The following is a 22437-nucleotide window of genomic DNA, read 5'->3' on the forward strand; positions in this document are numbered from 1 at the left end:
TTATAATTTTGTCACTCATTTATTGTTATAGATCAAGGATCCCCCCAAAAAAGATGAAGTTACTGTTCAGTGATGTTATTAATGATAGAGCCATGACGGCCACCCACGCATGGTCAATGCGATTGTCCCCATTAAAATAGAGCAACTTCTACGATACATCATTCTTTACGAGAAAATGGGGTTAAACCAGGGGTGAAACAGCAAAGTATTCTACTCAACACGTGTTTGGTGGTTCCATTGGTGTTAATAGAGGCCTATCTAGTAGTATTGATGGCAGTTATAGAGATCCAGCATAGCTATCATTGCTTGACACTGGTGTGTTACAGACCGTTAATAATTGTGTCTTGGTGATATATTTCTAAATATCAACTTACCCTTCACAGTTTTAGGCCAGTTTCACATGAGCATATTGCAAGCATATATATGTGCCCATAAGACAGATGAATGTCCTGACCTAATTGCGGGTCTACTGACCCATCTCAGAGTACCATAGGGATCGATAATACTCTGAGTTCAGGTCAGTAGAGTCATGGTTGGGCAAGCACACCCGTCCATATTACGGGAGCATGCACATGACCTTTATATGCTCATATGAGATTGTCGATCAAATAAATCGCATTCAGTGTCTCCGAACTACAGTCGTCTGTTTTTATTTAATATTCTTTCCATTGAATCCTATTTCCCACTCATTTAGCTCACATCTGTGTACTTCTGTCCCGCTCAGACTATTCCCATAAGAAAGTCCTATCAATCAAGTCCTAATCAGTTTGTTCTATTTCTTTCAGACTGGCTCCTACAGCAGCTAAAATGCCAAGTGCCAAGTTGGCTGCATTTTCCCCAGTTGGTAAGTCAATTTTGTTTTAAGTACAAATTACCATGGCTGCTGAATGCTAAATATATAGAAATTGTTATGGCAGAATGCAGCCTGCCATTATATCATGTATATGTTATTTTAATCATCTTTTGCAATCCCACACATTGCAGTCAAATACGCTTCATTTTGACACAATTTCAGCACAATAAAAGGGTTTATTCTTACCCTATTTTTCAATTTTTCTAACTCTCTAAATGTGCTAGAATGAAAAGTACTCATGCTTTCTGTAAAGAGACTTATAATATGCTGTAGGTCTCGAAGATAAAGCTTGGATTTTCTAAGTAGGATGAAAGGAGCATTTTCCCACAGCCTCCACCAGCTAGGGGTACTTATCTCCTATTTCCCTCAAGTGCTTTCCAGATACTCAAGTTTGCATGGTACAATACAAAAGTTTTTATATATTACAAAAAAAGTCAAGCCTCTAAAAGGAGTTGTCGTTTTGCTACAAAACTCGGCATGGTGGTGTTGGGACCAGTGGATGTGTGAGGGACAAACCACCAGTAGAGAGGATCGTTTGATCATCTGACATGTGCAAACAGCTCCAACTGTATTATTGTCCATTCAAAGACAGGCCACATCTATATGCCTCCATGCCCGCCCATATTACATCTTATATCCAAGCTAGTGGCAGTACAACAGGGTACTAGAGCCTCCATGCCCACCTGTTTCACATCTTATATCCAAGCTAGAGGCGGTACAACAGGGTACTAGAGCCTCCATGCCCGCCCATATCACATCTTGTATCCAAGCTAGAGGCGGTACAACAGGGTACTAGAGCCTCCATGCCCACCTGTATCACATTTTATATCCAAGCTATAGGTGGTACAACAGGGTACTAGAGCATCCATGCCCACCTGTATCACATCTTGTATCCAAGCTAGAGGTGGTACAGCAGGGTACTAGAGCCTCCATGTCTGTATCACATCTTATATCAAAGCTAGAGGTGGTATAACAGGGTACTAGAGCCTCCATGTCCACTCGTGTCACATCTAATGTCCAAGCTAGAGGTGGTACAACAGGGCTCTAGATCCTCTCTTCAAGAGTCAGGTTCCCATAATAAATTATCCTTTTATCCACTTACTTATATCAACATCACAATCACACAGAGAAAGTTTCATTAGATTCAGGGAATTTTACTGACAATGAGTATGTATATGTATGTTGTGTGTGTGTGTGTGTGTGTGTGCGTGTAGATATATATAGTCCTTCTAGGGGTGGGATTGGCTCCCTTTCCCTCTAGCAGAACAAAGTATCAGACATAGTACTATATTGCCTCCATACACATTCAGGTTTTTGGATCCTGTCAGCATTAGTGGCACTTGCTGACAATTATATGTATTGCCAATTTAATCTAGCAGTGCATTTTTGATCTGTTACTGAGCAGGGATCCCTCTCCTCACTGTTCAGCAAGAGGCACAGGAAATAAAATACATATATACATACATACACACAGTGGAAGGTTCCGGTAGCAAAGAATTTTTATACAACGTAGAGTTTATTGGTATATTATTTGTTTCTTGCTGTTGGTAGTACTTCTGACATCAACTCGTCTTACATTTACAGAATTCACCGTCTCCACTATAGACAAAATGAGCCGCAAAGAGGAGGAGAACGCTTGCATCTGGAAGAAACAAACTAACAACATACGAGAAACCTTTGTATTTATGGAAGTTCTTGGATCGTAAGTAATGCAATCTATTCCTTCTACAGTATATTTGCGTTAATTTGTGCCAATTCTGTTCTTGCCTTTGGCTTCCTTTATGAACTTTCAGAGTATTCAAATATCATCTGAGCTAATAACAGTAGTAATCACAAAGTTTTGAGTTTCTCGGACCAAAATTGCGCTAGCCCAAGTAAATCCAGCCTAAGTCTCATCTGGAGGTCCAGCAGTGAAGCTGGACTGATGGCTTAAGATAACTTGTTGATTAATTATTGTCTGGTGTAAAGAGGTATTTGTTGTCCTTCAACGACTAGACATCGACTTTGCAGGGAGGTGTGCGCTTGTTCTGTGTGTGCCTTCAACCAAACACTGGTTGGCTCCTGCTTTTTGTTGGACATTTTGTCCTCCCACTTAAGGCTCATTGGTTCCTCAAATGTACAGTCTTCAAAGATGCCCTCACTGCTGAGTCTCTCGCTGGTTTGGCCTTCAATGGAACACTCAGTGCTGTAAGTGTTCGCTCGAAGATTGCTCTCACATGGTTATGTGCATTCAACGGACTTGGAATCCAATGAGGGGTCAAAATTCCAAATTCATGCAGATCAAAAAAATCTCACTTCTCATGACTAATGCAAAGAATCACAGCAGGACAAATACAAGCCCATGTCTTTCAGCCCTTAGACTGCACTATCTATATAAAGTGATAAGTAGAAACTGCAGAAGAAAACAGTGTCACATTTTAAACTACACCCTTTTGCAAACATGATTGTCAGCAGAATTGCAGGCAGGTTTTAAGCCATTTTTAGTTCCGCATCAAAATCTTCAAATAGTCTCTGGATTTTGATGTGGAATTTGTCGCGGCTTGCAGTGCATCGAAATTAGTCCAGTGTGAAAGGTCCTTAAATAAACACGTGTCCTCTGGGTTAAAATCTGCAGATGAATCTTCCCCAGACATACAAATGTCCAAAGAAGGCGATATAAATGTGGGGTATATAACCCATTGATATTTTTACGTTTTTGCACGCACATTTTCCACGCATGCAAAAAAATAGGGTCTGCTCTATTTTTGTACGCACTTGCGTACCAATGGTCCCCATAGAAGTCTATGAGAGGTGTGCAAATGCGCAATTCAATGAAGAAAAGAATACATCTAGCTATTTAAATCAGTGTTCGTCTGCTGTGTGCAAATGAACATGCCCTGCGTGCACAAAAAGTACATTAAAATGAACTGATACACGCACAAATCAAAAATGCATACGCCCGTATAAAGGAGCCCTTAGTCATAGCAATCCATCTTCTAAAGCTGGCAGTCCTTATAAAAGTATAGATCTACGAATTGCTATTTCTACAATATACAAACCTATGGCCCTAACATCAACAGCTGGCGCACAGTAAATGCTTTCCCCTATCTACCTCCATTAGCATATCTACTGTAGTTCTTCCTGATTTTAGCAGCCATACAGCTAGATTATTATGCCGCCTGCATTATGTCTTCATCTGTGTAACATATGGAGCAAAAGATTGCTACTTATTTTCCTTTTTCGCTTCCACATTACCTCCCTATTTACACCTTGGTAATGTCGAACTAATGCAGGCAGCAAATACATTGTTAAATGTCAGATTTTGACTACAGATTTTGTCTATTTGCAAATTTAAGCCAAATCTCATTGCCCATTCAGAGAACTCGTAGATTAAATTTTTCAATCAGCTTTTGTACTATTGAAGATATACAGTAACTTGATATCTTTATTTCTGGTTAGAAAATTAAAGTGGAGGAAAGAGAATCTGCACTTACATGAATGGCTGTCGGAAAGTAGGACAGGGGGAATCAAGATAATTTGTTGATAAGGCTTTGCGTGGGCAATCCAGGTCTACAGATGCTAAATATCTCTTGCGTAACTCTTCCTTGTGTAACATGATTTACTGAATTGGCTCACGGTAAATCACCCTCAAAGCCGGACTTTAACCTTTTTCATACTGGTTTGATACAAATTCGGAAAAGCATTCTATGTATCCTTCAATGAAGGCCTTCAACAACCCAAGTGGGAAAATGTTGCTGTAGATTGAGACTTAACCCAAATGCTCTATATCTCACATATAGGGTAAAGTTCTTTTTATGACACCATCCGGCATTTTAGTTACATTTTTGAGATGTCTAAAGCAAGACCTGAGAGTCAGTGCGTGACAATGAGTCACAAAGACAGACGACGTGCACCAAGCCATGCACTATCCCGTCAGGCCCTGCACCAACCATCCCATCAGGGCCTGCACTAGACATAACACAGTTAATTTCAGTTTCTCTTCTCCAAAAATGGAGCAGAGATAACGCCGGTGTGAAAACAGCCTTAGATTCGAACAAACACTCTCTCATAACATATGAAAGAGAATAGACAGCATCATTACTTTGTGATCGTGTTTTGGTTTTAGGTCAGAAACTAAAAATACTCCTCTAAACCCTGAATTGTGAAGTTTGGGTAATAAAACATTTATGTGTCAATTAAGAAAATGAAGCGTATATAATGTTATATGACGCATCCCAGAGCGGTAGAGCCAAGATTGGGAATGTCTTGCTCTATTGCAGTGAATGGATTTGCTGCCGCCTCATTTAATCTTCTTCTTACATTGTGGTCATGTTTTGGTCTTGCATACGATTGCTTTTCTACAGCTTTCCACTATTTCAATTACCTCTGTCCATAGGGAAATCTCTCTTATGTTACACAGTACTTTTTCCTACCAGTGCAGATATAGAGCACATACAGCACTGCAGGCTTTTTAATAATACACTTAGAAGTGTTGTCTGCTACTCTTACTGAGGTACAAAAAGGGAAATCTATTCAAATAGTTTTTCCAATAACTTGTAGACAGTGCTGAAGAATATATTAGAACTATGCAAGCAATGCAAACTAAATCCAGAATGTCATCACAACACTTTTTGTGAAACGTTCACCATCATCCCATAAAAAAGACAGGGATCACCGAAAATGTAGGCCGCCCTTTAGAAACATAGGGGTGCCAAGAAAATGTGGCTCATTAAACTTCTTCCCTTCAGTATGTTCTTAAAAGAGTTGTCTCATCAAAGACAACCCCATTCAAAATGTGGCTGCCAAGGTGATTGGGGGTCCTGCTTCTGACACCCCTGAGAAGGGTTTTGCCTAGGAAAATTGTGACAATGGAAGCGTAGTATTCCACGGAAGCCACTCATATAAATGTTCATCCATGTAGTCCAAGGACAGATCAAGTCTGCCAGAATGGGAGACATTCATACAGAGTGGCTCCCATGATGGTTCATAGAGGAGGATCCTGATGGCCCTCTAAAATATCCATTCAAGTGACTGAGCTTGTAATACCATTTCAGGCCACTGTATAGAGCTGTGCTAGTTCCAGTGGCTCCAACAAACAGCAAGGGTTCTGGGCGTCAAACCCTTACCAATCTGATATTGATTTCCTATTCTATGAATAGATTAGCAATTTAAAAAAAGTCCTGGAACACCCCTTAAAATCTCAGTACAGCTCAGATATCTTATGAGTGGTGTACTATACACTAAAGATACCACAGTCATACTATATAATAGCAAACATGAATATATGGAGCTCCAAGAGTTAATAGAATTTGTCCCTTAAAGATACCCCCCCCCTCCCAACCATTATATTGTCATCAAATGTACCACCATGTGGCTTTACTTTTTAAAAACCCATAATTGTCCCCCGCCTTCAGCATAAATACACAGAAATACTGTAGATTGATTTAAAGATTATCTACCTCCTCTTATCCACATTTCTGAGAATAACAGCAAATCTGCTTGCATTCTATTATATACATTACTTTAACAAGCGGTGAATCATTTTTATCACTACAATTCGCTAAGTATTGTACTTAGAGACACAATTGATAACCCTGAACAAGATGTTCCTGATTATATTAATAGGCTTCTTGTCTCTGCGTCCCCATCTAAAATCATCAGAAGTTAAGACATCGAAGGATTTAGTAGGGATTAGTAGTTGCTAATCAGGGAGAGAAGTACTGGATACCAATGAAGCAACCAAGATTAACCAGTAGGGGTATGGGAAGGCTTAAAGCATTACATAATACCATAGTCATTTAAAGAACTAATGTTCAGACTTATAGATGACAGGAGTGTGTGGCCGCAGCATATATGATGGAGAAGGAAGTTATTATTGAGTAGACATCACATTTATATCTTCCTGTTGAAAATCTTCTCCTCAAACTTTTGACATTAACATAGAATTGGTTGGCCTCACCGATGTTACAACAATCTGCGCTCTTCTGAGAACACTTACCACAATATACCGGCTGCAACGTTTCAAGATCACTGAGCCAAAAGGCATTATTGAGACTAGGTAGTGATGTTAGATGATAAGACCGAGGTTGCAGTCTATACTGCAATACTTACCAAAGCTGTTTAAGGTTAGGTTCACACCAGTACTGTTGGGTTCTATCGTTCAGCTCCATCCCAGCAACCAAATGACCATAAAAACACAAGAGCCGGATCCAGCAAATGCTGGACCCTAATGGCACCTAATGGACTCCTCTTTCTATAATGGGGTCCAGCAGGCTTGCCCTGTGGCATCCGAGACAAAATTTCACAGCATGCTGCACTATTCTGTTCAGAACTTTGTGCCAGATCTGCGCAGATGACTCAGAACGAAGCCTCCGGCACAAATGTGAGCCCATAGGCGCTGTTCGGGCCAATCCACAACAAATACAACGACCATTTTTATGGATAATGTGAGGTTATTGTTGCACCTTTAATGTTGGTCTACCAGAATCTTGGGCATCAGTCTATGTTGTACAACTAGAGTTATCCATCTCATCTATCTTTGCACAACATGTGATGTGCTATCAGTGTATTATAAGTAAATACGCCGCATGTGACACACAGATTTTTTACACGCGGTATACACAGTGAATAGAACCCACTGTTATTAATGGATTCATTCACAGCTGCATATTTTTCAAGAGATTGTCGGTCACATGAAAATAAAAACGCAGCATGTCCTATTACTGTCACAGTGCAGAGGGATCAGCCCTATTGTCGTCTGCACAAGGAAAGACTAGAAGCAATGGGATGAAACTGAAAGGGAGGAGACACAGATTTGATATTAGACAGTGAGGGGATCAGTGAGTGGAACATATTGCCACAGGAACAGGAAGTGGTGAGTTCTCCTTCAATGGAAGTTTTCATAGGCTGGACTGACGTCTGTCTGGGATGATTTAGTGAATCCTGCACTGAGCAGGGGGGTTGATGCGATGACCCTGAAGGTCCCTTCCAACTCTACCCTTCTATGATTCTAAATAGCTCATTGAAATCAATGGCATTTCTTGCATTCTTTTATGTGCATATATGCGCTGCATATTTATGGACTGAAGTACACAATTAGCTGGTATGAATGAGCCCTTAGTCATACTTGCTGTGGCTCTTGTGATTAGTCTTGCAGTACATGGCTCCTTTGTTACGTTAATGACTAACTCCAAGGCTGGATTAATGGCGCGCTCACCTTTTATGCTTCACAGAAATAGATCCTGAATGAGTCTTTAATGTTATTGCAGTTAAGAAGAGTGTAATGTCAGCTGTGTTCTTCATTAGCTCTGATTTCTGTTGTGTGATAACAAATACCCCAAAGTACTTGTATTTTCCACATTCAAAGCTCCTTTGTGAGAGCCAATTGAATTCTCTTTCACACAACAAGCATTAAATCCTGTTAGTAGCGGAGGCGTTGGGCAGCGTTGAATGTTTATCAAAAACTATTGTATACCAACTAGGCTTACAATTCCAGTAGCATCACCCGCTGCAGGTTAGCATCTCACCATGTGTACTTGCATATTGTTACATTTAAAGGGAACTCGTCACATTGAAAATACAGTCCGATCTGTGGATAGCTTGTTATAGTGGAGAATAGCCGACGGGATTGATACATTGTTTCACATGGAAAGATTCAGTATAACCTGATTAGTTGTAATTTATTGATCTAAATCCTGGTTCATTCAGATCTAAGGAGTCCAGTGGTTGGTCTTAGTCAGTGATTAACAACGATCACATATACAGGGAAGGCTGTCAATGACTGATAGGACCGCCCACTGGACTCCTAAGACCTGAATGAGCAGAAATTCCGATCAATAAAATACAAGTTATTCTGAATTCTTTCCCACAAAATTGTATATTAATCTACTCCTCTCCCTCTGCTCTGTAAGGTGTTGCCTTGAGATCAGAGGATCTTCAATGTGACATTAAGAGGGCTCTCTAACTGATCGCCATACTGGGGCTGCTTGGACCCCTGACATTCAGCTGTTAATGCCACTAGACCTTCTATATAATTTCTCATCACTCTTTAGCCCATTCATATCAAAGGTAATGTAATACACGGTCCCTTTGTGTCCACAAGAGTAGGAGCCCCTCTTTGTAGCTGCTCTCTGTACTGGCTGATATTAGACAATGAGGGGTCCTGAGTGGGAGACCCCCTAATAGGACATATACTGTATAAAGGAGCTGACCAGATGGAAAAAAACATTCAAAGCCTTGAAGAAAAGTATTAGAAATGTACCTAAGGAATGTAATCGAAAGGCTGTTTTGATGAGGATGCGATGAACTGTGGATATGGATTATACTTAGTTATGAAATAACACAGATGGAGCAAGCAGAAATATTCTGATCTGAGAAGGAATGTAGAGTTGATGCCTTCTGTCCCTTCTTTCCTGCAGGGGGGCCTTTTCGGAGGTATTTCTGGTAAAGCACAGGCCCACTGGACAGCATTATGCATTGAAGTGTATAAAGAAAGTGAACAGTTCAAGAGATCGGAGCTTGGAAAATGAAATTGCAGTGCTAAAGAAGTAAGATTATCAGAAGTACCAAAATTGCCTTTTATTATGACTGTATATCTTTCTGTCTATGGAGGATTCAAAATAAATGCACTTTAATCTCTTGTTTATAAATTTAATATGTTCCACTTGAAGACTGGTGAACTAAGATCACATCACCCCAGCAAAGTTAATGATTAATTTGAGAATCCTAGAATTCCATAAATGGCTTTTAAGGGGTTTTCTCACCATTACAAGTCAGGACATATTGCCCTACTATGCTATCACTCCTTAACTGGTGGGGATCTGGCAGAATGAAGGGGCAACTTAAACTCGGATGGTCTCCATTGACATCAATGGAGGCCGTCAACACATATTACTCAGCAAAATAGACCATGCTGCGATTTTTCTACCACTCGCGGAATATGCAAGTCATATACACGAATGTGAATTGAAAAATCGAAAATGCATGCCTTTCAATGCCCGCGTTTTACCATAGATTGTCCACGCAGATGGTGATAGCAGAATCCATAATACAAATCTGCCCGTAAAGTGTTTGCTTTTTCATCTTTCCCCGCCTGTTGCATCAAAGTAACTGGACAAACATTTTGTCTTTTTTTCACCAGAATTAAACACGACAACATTGTGACGCTTGAAGACATCTATGAGAGCTCCTCGCACTTCTACCTCGTCATGCAGCTGTAAGTAATCAGCGGCAAACCATTGCTGCAGTTTTCATGCTGTTCCGCAGCAGGCTTCACCCCCTTCAATTGAAAGGGTAAAATCAGCTGCGGATCCACATTAAAATCTGCAAGAACAATGTAGATTTTGATGCAGAATTTCATGCAGGGTTTGGTGCAGATTTTTTGCTGTGGGAAATTCACATCAAATACGATACATGTGAACACAACCTTCTGGAGTATTTTGTGGCTAACACATTGCCATAGGGGCAGCAGTGGTGGCACAGTGGTATAGGGTCATCCTTGGTGAATCTACTGTTTTAGGGTGTCCTGTGGTTAGCAGACTGTTAAAAGATCACAGAGGTATTTAAAACAGGTCCAATACAATGAAGTTGTCTGTCAGGGGCCATGTAAGACCCCCCACCTCTCCTGAGTCCCAAACTCCCACTGCAGAGCTCTGTCTGCAGCAGGCAAGGTGAAGGCATCCTGTGACTCTCTGTAGCTTCATCAAGTGCTGATCATGGCTCCACTTCAAAGACTGAATGCATGCCAAGACCAGCTCAGGCAGTGGTTCTGATATTAGTTTCCCAGGGACCAAGCCCTACGTACCACCTACACAGAGCGTCAGACTCAAAGGCCGGCTCGGCATCTTCCTAATGCTGGCTGTGGCCTTGCAGAGCGTTAGCAGTCAAAGCTGAGTTCAGTTGACCTTCTCAATCCACGGCACAATGTTATACTGGGGACTGAGCTAGGACAGACTGGAGGTTGGGCAGCAGCAGATGGTGGTAGGCTGAATCTGGCTGCTTTGCTTCATCAGTTGCGAACCACGGCGGCAGAGCAATGAAGTGGTAACTGGTGGTGGGCCAGCCTACTGACTACTTGAGCAGCCCAGCCCACTGTGAATCTGCCTGGTCTGGATCTTACAGAGCATTACATAGCTCAACATGATGATGGCTGATAACCACTTCAACCGATAAGATGATTGTAGCTTCTGTTCTTCAATATTCATTGATAGACTTGTTAGATTATTCCAACCACTCAGAGAATTATAGCAATTCTGAGAAATAACTGACGCAGGAAGTTGCAGAAATTTGCTGCATTTCAATGTACTCGCAGGCCGTATTCACAAAGCCAATATTCTCATGCAAGTTTTGTGCATTGTGGGACGCACGAAGCTCGGACGGAAATACATGTTATTATTTGCAATGAGTGTATTTACATTTTTCTTTTGCAATGATGCTGTGAGATGGAAAGAATGCAGCATGTTGTATTTTGGGGGCAATATCGCCCATTCTTTTCGATTGTAGCAAAAATTTAAAAAATCACAAAATAATTGCATGGAATTTTCATGCAATTGTGATTACATTTTTATTTATTTTATTAAAATAACATGAGGTGAAAATTGCATGTTTGGAGATAGTGTATTTTTCCCGCAAAAAGCATAGCACTTACAGGCAAAAACGCAGGTTTTAAAATGTGTGGTATTGGCTTGAGATTCTGCCCTCACCTATGTGAATACAGCTTTACAATATAGCTCCACACTTGATGAATGCAGATCCCAAATATGGATATGTGCGTGAGACCTAGATCCAACGCCAGTGTTCTTCATAAACAATGGCCACTTCAGATGAATCGCTGCCTTTAGATCAGCCCCATTTGTATCCATGGCAATTCAGACTGCAAGGAAATTAGCAGTATAACAAGAGCTTTGGACCTAGTGCCACATTACAGATTGTTGGTTGCAGGGAAAAGTTGTAATAATGTAAGTTCTAAAATGTCCATTTTCTGGGTATGATATTGTATTTATCTTATGACAATGTAACAAATGTTGTTTGATGTGGTGTTGTAATATAATGTGTCATAAATGTCACCTCTCGCCACTCCTAGGGTATCGGGAGGAGAACTTTTTGATCGTATATTAGAACGTGGCGTGTACACAGAGAAGGATGCCAGTAACGTAATCCGTCAGGTTCTCTCAGCAGTCAAGTATCTTCATGACAACGGCATCGTTCATAGGGACTTAAAGGTAAAAACAGAGAACATAACACATTCATACAGCAGACTTACCGTACAAACTATTGTTAAAGCAACTCTCTGGTTTCAGGACACAATACCTGCAGTTGCTCTTCACTGCTGTCCCTTCAATCTGCCGGTTTCAGGTCCCATTTTTGGCCTTCCAAGATGGCTACCTGATCCCCACAGTGCATTGATAGTGTTAGGCTACCAATGCATTCTATCTGCTCTATGAGTAACCAGAACTGATCATGTGATCAGCACTTGCCAATCAAATAGCAGTGCACAGTGAGCATTAGGTAGTTAGAAAATTGCTGCAGCCACCTTGGATGGTCAAAAACAAGATCTAGTACTAGAGGATGACAAGAACAACTGCAGGTAACATAACCCCCTTCTCCTCCAGTCCTGGGAATGAATCTTGTCTGAAAACTGGAGGGTCACTTTAATAAGCTCCATTGAAATGTTAAGTTGTACTTTTTTAATAAACTGAAGTGATGGACTAATCAAAAAGTCCAGAAAGAACATAAATCATCATGTTAAAAGCCATATAAAACACAGTGCTCTCTCTTCATCTACTAGTTTGCATCTGTACAATAAAGATGTACATTGTGTATTGCAGCCAGAGAATCTCCTGTACCTCACCCCGGAAGAAAACGCCAAGATTATGATAACAGATTTTGGTCTTTCTAAAATGGAGGAAACCGGCATCATGTCCACCGCCTGCGGCACTCCAGGATATGTCGGTAGGCGTCATAGTTATTCTTGCTATATACTTAAGAAGCTGCAGACATATGGTGGTGTTATAATGCCCTCTCTCTGAGGGTCTATTCACAAGGGCAAGGATTCCATGCGAGTTCTGTCTGTGTCCGAGGCTAGAAGAACTCCAACAGGAAGAGAACCCATTCATCTGAATAGATTCAGTCACATCAGCGACTTTTCTATCCAACTGGGAGTCCCAGTTTAAAAGATCACTGCATGTCCCATTCTTGTGCTTCTTCTCCACCGTTATAAACTTTCCTGGACTCGGGGACTCCTGTCCTCTCTAGTCCAAGTAGTGGTTGCCGAAAGAGCATCTGCAGTTACCCTCCAGGGAATTGCCTCAGCTTCTCCTTCCTCTCCTGGCAACCCCAGCGAGGTCCACGACCTACATCCTTCCTCCAACTGTCCTGTAAGAGTAATTATTCCTTGTCACTTTGGCCCCTCCCACTACATTAACATTGACCTGAGAGGGAGGGGCCCCCTGTCCACAAACTGACCATTAAGATGTTAACTTGCTTTATATTCTGTCACAGATTTTTGTGCAGATTTCACTCCTTTAATTTGAATTCAACTAAATGTGTGAAATCTGCTGCAGATCTGCACCAAAATCTATGACACAATCTGCAGCACATCAGCAATGTATGAACGCACCCTTAGACTCATATAATTAGGTGAACTTTGGAATACCAGATGTATATTTCTGGGTACAACTTGTGGTCATAAGGTAAAATGTTATTTGGAAATTTTAATTTTAGCTCCAGAAGTCCTTGCACAGAAGCCATACAGTAAAGCCGTGGACTGCTGGTCTATTGGAGTCATAACTTATATCCTGTAAGTAACGCATTCTCTCTATGTTCTTACAGGCATTTCTGGTTTTGTTCTCCATGTAAGGGGGGGTCCAGAAGAGGCAGATGTGCCGCAGACTTTCCACGTGGACCCTCCCGCATGGAAATTCCGCAGCATTTACAGTAGCAGCAAAGTCTATGAGATTTTGACAAACTTGTCCACAAGCTGCAGAAATAACCGACACAAAACCTGCATGGAAACTGACTTGATGGGTGGAATTCAATTCTGCAGCATGTTAATTTTAACGACATTTCCACTACAGAATTCACCTCTTCTCAATGAAGTTATGAATTCCACACATAAATACACAATAAAACCTGCTTCAAAATCCACACTAAATGCTGCAGGATTGGAGGCGGGTTTACCGCTGCTGATCTACAGCTTACTGTCCATTGCAGTCATTCCGCTGTAAATCTGCCCCCTGTGAGGACCCAGCCTTGGGGTAACACAACAGTATTATCTATGTTAGAGGTGACTTCACCAACAATGCTTTGTGTCGGTCACTGGAGCAAAACACAATAAGAAATGCCAAGGTATGAAGAGCGCAGAAAGGAAAAGACAAATTAATTGCAAGGAACAGGAAATGTGAAAATGATTGACAAGAGTGAATACATATGAGGTTTATATGTGGATTACATGCAGAGACTAAATTTGCCTCATTGTGACTCCTAGGCTGTGCGGATACCCCCCCTTCTACGAGGAAACGGAATCTAAACTGTTTGAGAAAATAAAAGATGGATCGTATGAGTTTGAATCACCATTTTGGGATGACATTTCCATATCTGGTAAGTGTATTTTTTTAGATCGGTTTACAACATATGATACTGGGCTAGATACCGTCAGAGCTGATACTGGCATGAATATCACACAACTGAAGGAAGTAGTGCAAACCCAAAAACATGGAGGGAGGGTGCCTTTAGGGTCGAGGGTCGTGACGACTAAACGGCTGACAACAACAACATGCAACATATGGATGCAGTTAAACATTTAACTCCTTACTGATGTGGCACTTTTTTCTTTTTCATGATTGAACTTTCAATCATTTGTTCTTTCATACAGTATAATATAACCATAGTATTACATTAAACCACATTTTGACAGGCAAACTATGAAGACATGCCACAGGCTTTTATTCATGGAAGCCCTGGGTGCCTTCAGAAGGACCTCGGCTGCCATTGCAACTGAATGGCACCCTGCAATCATATCACTAGAAGGTCATTTGGAATCCCCGATCTAGGATTGAGGCATATACATGACAGGGGCATTTAGATGGTTAACAGCTGTGATCAGTGTTAGTGCTGATCGCGACTGTTGCTGGTGGAGGTCTGCTATCACAGACAGCCATCACTAGCCCTGTATGGAGAAGGATCTGCTTGTGCTGCCGCTCCATATAAACCCTGCACACTCAGAATGTAAATGCATTTTTAACCTAAGGGGTAAAAAAATAAAAAATAAAATGTGCAAAAGAGTTTAGGCTTATACTGAACAGCCTTGAGTCTTGCCTTGCTATGTTTGATTGCTTTGACGTTCTAACTGTAGTCTTGGACATTTTCTTGTAGCAAAAGACTTTATCAACTGTATGCTGGAAAAGGATCCCAAGAAACGATACAACTGTGAAGGCGCCCTGAAACATCCATGGTGAGATACTTGGCAATGTCTTCTGTGTAGTACAGGATGATCTTACTGTGATTTACACCTCTTAGAAAGAAACCAAGTGGCCACTTCATATATGAGTAGTAGGAACTCATTATTAAAGACCTCTCATATGACATGACTATCCTGCTAAATGGAGTACTTGTATTCACTATGAAGCAACAATTCTGAAGCATCTCCTCCTGTAACCATCTTGTGCTGTTCCTCTGTTATTGCTCATAAAAATGTATGACTTGATAACTGCATGTTACCCGTTGGGGGTGCATATACCCTCACATTGTCCATTCAGTGCTGATAGTGTTAGACGTTGACAAATGGAATTGTGACTCCCAATTGTCAATTTAGGTAATAGGGGAATGGCAGAACTCAGAGTCCTAAGAAACTATGTTCAGAATTGTTATTTCATGGGGGATGCAGGAATGTACTAAAACAGACATAGCAGGAATGGTGACACATCTCCTTTAAAGACAATCTGTCACCATAAGAAAGCATAATGAACTCTACAATGAATGGATAATTGACAAGACACAGGTTCCATAGATGTATTTATTATCTCTAAACTCACTTTCACTCCCCTGCAGTAAGCCTGAAAACAGCCTGTGCTCTGGATGGTAATGAAGCATCCAAGAGCCCTCCAGTACAATTTTTCCGAGTTGATGCATTAGAATGCCGAATACGGACCATTTCCTAGGTTACAACACGTTGTAGTAGTTCATTGCCATTTTTCTTGACAGATTCTCTTTAAATACCCTGCTCTAGTAGTTCCAGACTAAATTAGCCAATAAACACAGTAAAGCAATTTAGAAAGACCTCAGTGTTATAGTCGTGTCTAATAACTATGATTATCTCATTAGCCCATGCTCGGCAGAGGGAATTACAGGCATTTAATAAATAGACTTCTTGTAAATAGCTTTCTGAAAGCAGAAAATGTGCGGTAATGCGTCCGCTGACAACAGACCATTTTACGTATGGAGGCTTACTAATAACATGTCCATGCTTAGACATGTATTGAAATGGTCCTTTTATCAAATGCTAAAGTCCTGAACACCAATTGACACCTAAGGAGGGGTCTGGAAATGGTCTCCAATATATGTTCACACATGTAATTTTTTTTTCTTATGTTTAACTTTAGGAATTAGAAAAGTTGTTAGTTTCAAGCATAAGTCAAAAAGACAACCCCTTCTTAAATAGAAGGTGGCTTCTCGAATTGCCTCCCCTCCCCGGCCCTGGCAATTAGCTGTTATTCCCTGGGGAAGCGGTGCCTGGCGGCATGTTTTTTATGCAGTGGCTGCTGCAGGGTACAATGTAGCGTTACATACCAGTGATTGAAATGACCATATAAAATAGACGGACAAGCTGAATCCACTGCCCAGTTCTAGCTTACAGAAGAGGGTTTCGATCTAAATAGCAGCAGCGGTTCATTAGTAACACTAAAGACTTAATAAAACATGAAGAGATGAGACTTTTCTATGCACAAGCCTTCTTCTGAAGTATTCGCCTACAAATTCCTACCCATGCTTTTATATTGGCATCCAATGTTTCACCTGCAGACAAGTCAACCACAGCGCCCTCATAATTAGTTCTTCTCCAACATATTCCAAAGCAGTATCCACTATGCTCTTCATTCCATTAACAGTACACTTGTGTTCCCTTCAGGATTGCTGGTAATACAGCCCTCCGCCGGGACATCTACCGCTCCGTCAGCATGCAGATGAAGAAGAACTTTGCTAAAAGTAAATGGAGGGTGAGTTATGATATTTTGATATCCTTTTTGCTACCTTCATAACCACATTCTGCAATGTCAAAATAATGCCGTTCATCATTGTGTAATGCAGAGAGCTTTTTAAGATTGCAGATATGACATAAGAATACAATCCTTATAACAACCTGTTGCTTGGTAGTCATGGAGAATAGAATAGCAAGGTGACAACAATTTCTGAAAGCATCCGTTAGATCAAATATCCATCCTTGGTTGAGCGTACCATTTCTTCACTCTTAATTAGGTACAAAATTATGTTCTGAGTCATTTCGTACTATTTCTTTATAGCATTCAGAACTCCGTTTTTTCAATCCAGAAATCCAAATCTGTCTATGACTAAAGAATTAGATTCTGCCTATTGCAACCAATAGGCAGAGGAGGTTTACAATCTTACTGCAGACATTTCATACGTGCAGTTCAATAGTAACACAGTATATAATATGTTTCCATAATGACCTTTTAGCACTATATCTATACATGGCTCAGTGGTTAGCATTGCTGCCTTGCAGGGCATTATCGGGCTCACATCCAACTAAGCCTAACATCTGCTTGGAACTTTTATCTTATCTTCACGTCGGTTTGCCCCAAGTACTCAAGTTTCCTAGCACAATCTAAAAACATACTAAATAAGTGAATTTGGAATTTTAGAACCCATTGGGACAGGGCCAATATAAGTGGTCCCAATCTGCGTACAGTGCTGTGGAATATATATGACTATCTAAATGGGTAAAATAAATATTACATTTGGAGTAGTGTGACAGAAAAATTGAGACCCAATCCAAATAAAATCATAGTAATATAGTATGTAAGGCTGAAAAAAGACAAATGTCCATCTAGTTCAGCCTCTTACCCCTATTATAGAAGTAGACAAACCATATAGCCTAAGAGCATTAATCAATTTCATAGATTAGAGTGTATCCCATTAACATATCTGCCCATTAGGAGACATGAACTTTACAGGATTGCTTTCTGATTCGAACTTTGGAAGGCTTATATAATAATTAAATTCTTGCAATTCAAAATATTATGTCAGTGTCGACAGAGGTCTGCTTATTAAGTCTTGCTTTGTAAATAGTAAAAGTGCGATATGAACATTTTTGTTTTCTATTGCAGCAAGCATTTAATGCCGCAACAGTCGTTAACCACATGAAGAAAATGCACATGCATTCTGGTCAGAACAGCTTTGGATCTGTCGGCGACGTAAAGAGTGGATTACCCACTATCAAAGTGTGCAATGCCTCAAGACCAAGTACTCCCTGTAACATCAGTGAAGAGCAAGTAAACGCCCATGAAAGCAGCACATTACATCCTAGCAGAGTGACAGTAAATGTATGTAATACAGTCAGTGTTGAAAATAACCCTGATGTGAACAAAGTAACATTGAAGGAAGCCCCTCTCCCAAAAGATACCAATCAAGTGAATCAAAGCTATCAATCACAGCAAAGCAATGCATCGCCAAGGAATCCAAGTGGACAAAAAACATCAGATTGTCAACTTTCGCCCAAGTCAAGTCCTGAGGTCCAGAACTCTAAGAAACCAGTGAAAAGTGTAACACGGAATTCTGCAACACAAACGAGCCCAGTACATCCAATGTCTGGTGAAACATTTCAGGCTTGTATTATGAAGGATGGACACTCACAAACAAAATCCAAGAATCAGGCCAACCAAGCTTCCAAGGCTACTACTGTTAATACAAATTCAAAAGATGTCAAAGAAAGTAATCCAAAACCCAAAGGTATCTCTCAGTCACTCGATCTCCCCTCTCCACCTACGTTTAAGAGTGAAACACATCACAATTCATTACAGAAAACACCTTCAATCAATGCATCACCCAAAAAGTCACCAACAGGTCTTAAAACTATTACCACCCAGAAGCCTCCACCACAAGCAGGACTAAGTCCACTCTCTCAAAAGCATTCCACACAAGAAGCTAGTCTTTCAAAGACCCCAACTAAGAAGGTCAATGCCCAGTCCTCTGTCCAGGAAAGTACATCAAAGAAGAACAGCACTCCAAAAAAGTTAGACCTGGACTATGATATCTTGTGCATGGAGCTCCCTCAGTGCAGACCTTTGGACTTATCGAACGGGACTGTGAAAAGTGATAAAATTTCAGTTCCTACTAACCTATTTGTGACTCATGGAACTTCAGTGGAAACATATGAGAAGGGGAAACCTATTTCATGTTCAGAAACTAGCCAGACAAAGAAAAGTCATAAGAAACAGTGAGTAATGCAAAACAGCAATACTAGCATAAATTGTTAAAAAAAATTAGGGCAACACTTTGCGCAAAAAAAAAAAAAGAAACCACTTAATCACACATGGGATCGTGTTGAACTGCATTGTCTCCAGACAGTCATATGTGCCGAGTGTGAACTGGCAGCAGAGCATACCAACCAATTCCGATGTTGTTTGGCAAATGTCAATCAAGCTGCCCAATGCAGTCCAGACTATATGAACAGACTGCTGTTATAGGCGGTGGTCCAGACTACGTTAACAAACTGCTATTATAAGCAGCATCCAAAATACATTCACAGGCTTCTGTTATAGCAGCTGGTGCTGACTAGACTTACCGACTGCTATTACAGGGGGTAATTCATCTATAGTCTGCTGTGTAAAGGAAGGTCAAAATAACAGCCATAAACTGCTGTTATAGGGATTGATAAGCTAGATGCACAGTCCGCTGCATGGCGCGGTCCATGACACTGTCATAGGGGACTCTACAGAGAACACAGAGTTCTACAAAGAAACATCCCTCAGCATCATGCATACAGATATCATCCAATGATTTCCTCTTCCACATATATAATGAAATAGAATAGCTAGCTAATGAGATAAGGAAATCTGTATTATTTATGAAACCGACTGTAACAAAGTTTATGTAAAAACTGAGGACCCCGTAAAGGAATGTTTACGAGAAAATGGCCCTGTGTTCTACTTTGTTCCATCTATGACTAATTTTACTATATTCTGCATTATATCAGTATATTATCCTTGTCCTTGCAGGCCTTTCATGAACGGTGTGACCGGACCAGTGAAGACCACAAACTACACGCACTGCGGCAGCGGACAGACTGGGGTCTGCTCCCTCATGTGACCAACATAACAATGCTTGGACTTACAGCATTTCATTGTAAGTATTATATGCAGGGTCAATGGTAACCAGAACTGCGCATCTCACGTACAGTATGGTCGTCTTCACACACCGCAGAAATGTCGCAGATTTTCACCCTGACAGAATCAGTGTGTAAAATTCTGCAGTGTTTATGATACAAGTCATATGGGGGGATTTAAAGAATCTTCACATGGTGGGGAAAATTTCTGCAGATTCTAAATCTGCCGCATGTCTATTTATGCTGCGGAATTCAACCTTTGAAATACAATTTTAAAAAGCAACCAAATCTGCACCATTTAGGGGCAGATTTGACCCCTGCAGATTTGGTGAGTATTTGCTGCTGTGGAAAGACGGCAAGTAATACGCCACTCGTGAAGGCGGCTTTACTGAAATCCTGACGCGCAACTTTTTGTGTTTTAAATATAGATTAAACTCTTCCAAATGAGAAGTGTGTATTTAGGATACCAAATCCTGGCAGCTGTCGGGTCATGAGACTGCGCCAAATACAAAATCATATGCAAATTAGAGCATTGGTGTGTGTTTTTTTGCCCGTACAATTAGGCACAACTTGTGTGCTCAAAAAGTAAAGTAGAAACCGCAGTTGTGCGTGCACTTATGCAACGCCCGATACACAAATGTGCACGCAAATACACTTATGTGAATCCGGCCTTAGGGTTACTACTAGAGATGAGCGAGCGTACTCGGAAAAGCACTACTCGCTCGAGTAATTTGCTTTATCCGAGTATCGCTGTGCTCGTCCCTGAAGATTCGGGTGCCGCTGCGGCTGACAGGTGAGTCGCAGCGGGGAGCAGGGGAGAGTGGGCAGGAGAGAGGGAGAGAAAGATCTTACCTCCGTTCCTCCCCGCTCTCCCCTGCAGCTCCCCGCTCCGTGCCGGCACCCGAATCTTCAGACCCGAGCACAGCGATACTCGGATAAAGCAAATTACTCGAGCGAGTAGTGCTTTTCCGAGTACGCTCGCTCATCCCTAGTTACTACCCACAAGCATTTTTTTTCCGCTGCAAATTCGCTGTGTGTTTTTTTTTCCAGATGCCTATGGGACTTCGTTATGTTAAAACCGCAACGCGATGCAACTTTGCATTTTTAACATTAGAAAGTCCCATTGACAATTGGAAGAAAAAATAGCAGCAAATGTGTAGCAGAAAAAAACGCTAGTGGGTAGTCACCCTAAACCTGCGATTTTTCCTACAAGTGCGATGTATTTTGAGAGAGCAATGCATTATATCGCTGCATGCACTTTTTTCACACGCCTGAAAATTGCATGTTGTTTCAATAGTAAAAATAGAAAATTGCACTCTCATGAATGTCGCATTTACATGCGAGTGCGATGTGAATTTTTTCTTTTGCTGCTATAGAAAATAATGGGCGATTCCTGAAGAGAATCGCCCACAAATAGGTCATGCTACGATTTTTCTAGCTCGCAGTATTGCTGTGAGACAAAAATCAACCATGTAATTACATCCATTTAACATAATGGTTCCTTTTCACGTGCGATTTCTGTCCATCTTGTGAGCGCATGAAAATCACCCTTGTAAATAAACCCCGAACAATTAAAAACTACCCAGCTTTCATCTACTATTGGATGGCCTGTTTACATGTTTGGTGGTAAATGAAGAAGTAAAGTGACTATATTTTTGACGTTTCTATAAATGAGCGTACATGACAATGGTGGATACTAGAACTAATAAAATATCCACTTTGGTTTTCCACAGAAGGGCTACGCAGTCAACTGTGTATTGAAGCCGAACATTGATCACGCTTCAGAGGGAAGCTTGGGAAGCTTTCTTTCATTTCCTCTTTGAGAACATCGCCTGGATAACAAAGGTGTTTTTCGAGGGACACAGCAGTGGTTTTTGTTACGCAGCAGCTGATCGCTCATCAAGGAGATATCATCAGCTCTGCCATATGGCCATGACGAGGCTGGGGACCCATCTACAAGCCCTCATGGACATTACAAGGAGGACTGTAACGATGTGTACAATCAAGACTCTTCCTTGGGCAATCGATGTACAATTGTAAATCTCACTGGCAACAACGCCTTGTATAGTGTGTGTTTGCAGGTGTAACTTTGTATCGGTTTCATTAAATGTTAGCGTTTTGGTGAGTTTTAGCAACCATCAGGAGCCTTTTACAGCTTCATATCCATAAAGCTGTTGGTTGACCTAAAGCTGTAACAACGGGATGTGACACATAGAGGCGCGCTCTACAAGAATCCAACCGCCTATTGAGCTTGGCCAAGTCTTTCAGACCC

The 22437-nt window shown here is 41.0% G+C and overlaps 1 protein-coding gene across 1 annotated transcript; it reads left to right on the plus strand.

The window, feature by feature from the left end:
* Positions 1 to 2463: 2463 nt before the first annotated feature.
* LOC136626539 (calcium/calmodulin-dependent protein kinase type 1D-like) lies at positions 2464 to 21997 on the plus strand. Its single transcript, XM_066601593.1, has 12 exons — positions 2464 to 2555; positions 9250 to 9378; positions 9972 to 10046; positions 11913 to 12051; positions 12658 to 12781; positions 13553 to 13628; positions 14316 to 14428; positions 15203 to 15281; positions 16953 to 17040; positions 18169 to 19277; positions 20059 to 20185; positions 21899 to 21997. Exons 1-11 carry the CDS (start codon positions 2464 to 2466, stop codon positions 20147 to 20149), a joined length of 2115 nt encoding a protein of 704 aa, XP_066457690.1. The 3' UTR covers positions 20150 to 20185; positions 21899 to 21997.
* Positions 21998 to 22437: the final 440 nt, after the last annotated feature.

The sequence above is a fragment of the Eleutherodactylus coqui genome, chromosome 4 (assembly GCF_035609145.1).
Source record: "Eleutherodactylus coqui strain aEleCoq1 chromosome 4, aEleCoq1.hap1, whole genome shotgun sequence".
In the NCBI taxonomy this organism is placed as follows: domain Eukaryota; kingdom Metazoa; phylum Chordata; class Amphibia; order Anura; family Eleutherodactylidae; genus Eleutherodactylus; species Eleutherodactylus coqui.

What these genes read in the sequence shown, in the direction of transcription:
- LOC136626539 (XM_066601593.1), top strand. Translation starts at nt 2,464, where the DNA reads ATGAGCCGCAAAGAGGAGGAGAACGCTTGCATCTGGAAGAAACAAACT. An exon ending in CGGCACTCCAGGATATGTCG is followed by an intron (nt 12,782 to 13,552) that starts GTAGGCGTCATA and finishes TTTTAATTTTAG; the next exon opens with CTCCAGAAGTCCTTGCACAG. An exon ending in TTGCTAAAAGTAAATGGAGG is followed by an intron (nt 17,041 to 18,168) that starts GTGAGTTATGAT and finishes TTTCTATTGCAG; the next exon opens with CAAGCATTTAATGCCGCAAC.